The 2,068-nt window shown below is 52.3% G+C and overlaps 1 protein-coding gene across 2 annotated transcripts in view; it reads left to right on the top strand.

Annotated features, from left to right (window-relative positions):
* SCN2B (sodium channel, voltage-gated, type II, beta subunit) overlaps window positions 1-2,068 on the top strand; it is a 12,101-nt gene that overhangs the window by 7,957 nt on the left and 2,076 nt on the right. For both annotated transcript variants that reach the window (XM_010830408.1, XM_010830407.1), the window contains exons 2-3: window positions 1,562-1,728; window positions 2,036-2,068. In XM_010830408.1, the coding sequence (XP_010828710.1) occupies window positions 1,579-1,728; window positions 2,036-2,068 (183 nt within the window). In that variant the 5' untranslated portion in view covers window positions 1,562-1,578. The remainder of the gene's footprint in view (window positions 1-1,561; window positions 1,729-2,035) is intronic.

The following is a 2,068-nucleotide window of genomic DNA, read 5'->3' as shown; positions in this document are numbered from 1 at the left end:
GGTAAACATTTGGTAAATGGATGAATGAATGATTGATACTTAGTATTACTATTTCTCCTCTGTGTTGTTGTTCAGCCACTCAGTCCTGTCTGACTCTTTGTGACCCCACGGACTGCAGCATGCCAGGCTTCCCTGTCCTTCACTATCTCTCAGAGTTTGCTCAAAGTCATGTCCATTGAATCGATGATGTCAGCCAACTATCTCATCCTCTGTCACCTTCTTCTCCTCCTGCCTTCAATCTTTCCCAGCATCAGGGTCTTTTCCAATGAGTCAGCTCTTTGCACCACGTGGCCAAAGGATTGAAGCTTCAGCTTCAGCATCAGTCCTTTCAATGAATATTCAGGGTTGATTTCCTTCAGGATTGACTGGTTTGCTGGGCTTGCTGTCCAAAGGACTGTCAAGAATCTTCTCCAGCACCACAGTTCAAAAGCATCAGTTCTTTGGCACTTAGCTTTTTTAATGGTCCAATTCTCACCTCCCTACATGACTATGGAAATTTTGACTGTATGGACCTTTGTGAGTAAAGTGATGTCTCTGCTTTTTAATATGCTGTCTAGGTTTGTCATAGCTTTTCTTCCAAGGAGCAAGCTTTTTTTAATTTCATGGCTGCAGTCACTGTCCACAGTAATTTTGGAGCCCAAGAAAATATAATCTGCCACTGTTTTCATTTTTTCCCCATATTGTTTCCATGAAGTGATGGGATCATATGCCATGATCTGAGTTTTCTGAATGTTGAGTTTTAAGCCAGCTTTTTCCAGTCTCCTCTTTCACCTTCATCAAGAGGCTCTTTAGTTCCTTTTCACTTTCTGCCATAAGTGTGGTGTCATCTGCATATCTGAAGTTGTTAATATTTCTCACAGCAGTCTTGATTCCAGCTTGTGATTCATCCAGCCTGGCATTTTGCAGTCCAGGCCTGATGTCTCCTAAAGGGACTCCTGTCCTTGTAGACCCATCGGTTGATCCCTTCGAATTGTGCTTGTTCTTCTGGGGTATTGCTTCCCTCCTGTTGTTCATCTGCCATCCCCACCAGGACCCTGGGGAAGAGGAGGGAACTGGGCTGGGCTGAGTGCACAAGCTTTCCTCTGCTCTGGGGTGTGCCGGTCTGCATCTGTCCTCCCGGCTGCCTGCGCCCGAGACACCGCAGCTGCAGCTGGAAGGGCATGGGCTCTGCTGAGATGGTTGGAAGCGGTGGCAAGAAGGGGAAAGCTAGGCCAGCATAATGCAGCGCCTTGTCCAAGGTCTTCAGCCACCAGGTGGCCATGACAGTCCTGTGGAGTCATGACAGTCAGGTGGAGGGAGGCCTTGAGGCCATCTGTCTGTTCCTGGCTTGACAGATGCTTTCTCTTCACCCCAGCCTTGTTCTGTCCCCCACTTCTCTCCAAGGGCCACATGAGGCACCCCTTAGGAGTTTTGCCCTCCCCTCCACCCCTTCCCCTGACAAATTGCAGCCACAAGGGACTCAGCCAGCTGCCCGAGCTCTGCTCCACTCCCCATCAGGCGCACCTGTCCCCTCCCCGGCAGCATCAGCCAGAATCCTCACTGGGTGTGACTTTGTCCACAGTGCCACCAGGGAGGAGCATGGAAGTCACAGTACCTAACACCCTCAACGTCCTCAATGGCTCTGATGCCCGCCTGTCCTGCACCTTCAACTCCTGCTACACCGTGAACCACAAACAGTTCTCCCTGAACTGGACTTACCAGGAGTGTAACAACTGCTCCGAGGAGATGGTGAGCCCTGGGATGGTGGCAGGGGATGGGGGAGGAGGCAGGAGCCCCACAACATGAAGCCCCCTTTCCCACCACCTGTCCCTGCCTTGGACCAGGACTGCAGCATACCCTGGTGGGCTGTCTGCTCCCCAGGGCCTCAGCAGAGGTGTGTGGTCACACCTGGGTGGCCCTGGGAGGGCGGCAGAGATCTGGAGGTGACTGCCTCCCTTCCAGGTAAAGGCGGGAGAGGGAGGAGGGGGGTCCTGCTGTCCTTGCAGCTCCTCGCTCATCCAGCCCCCCCCCCATCCTGTCCTTCGCCCCCACTCAGTTCCTCCAGTTCCGCATGAAGATCATTAACCTG

The sequence above is a fragment of the Bison bison genome, unplaced genomic scaffold, assembly GCF_000754665.1.
Source record: "Bison bison bison isolate TAMUID 2011002044 unplaced genomic scaffold, Bison_UMD1.0 scf7180017864518, whole genome shotgun sequence".
In the NCBI taxonomy this organism is placed as follows: domain Eukaryota; kingdom Metazoa; phylum Chordata; class Mammalia; order Artiodactyla; family Bovidae; genus Bison; species Bison bison.
This window is presented reverse-complemented; position numbering and strand designations above follow the sequence as displayed.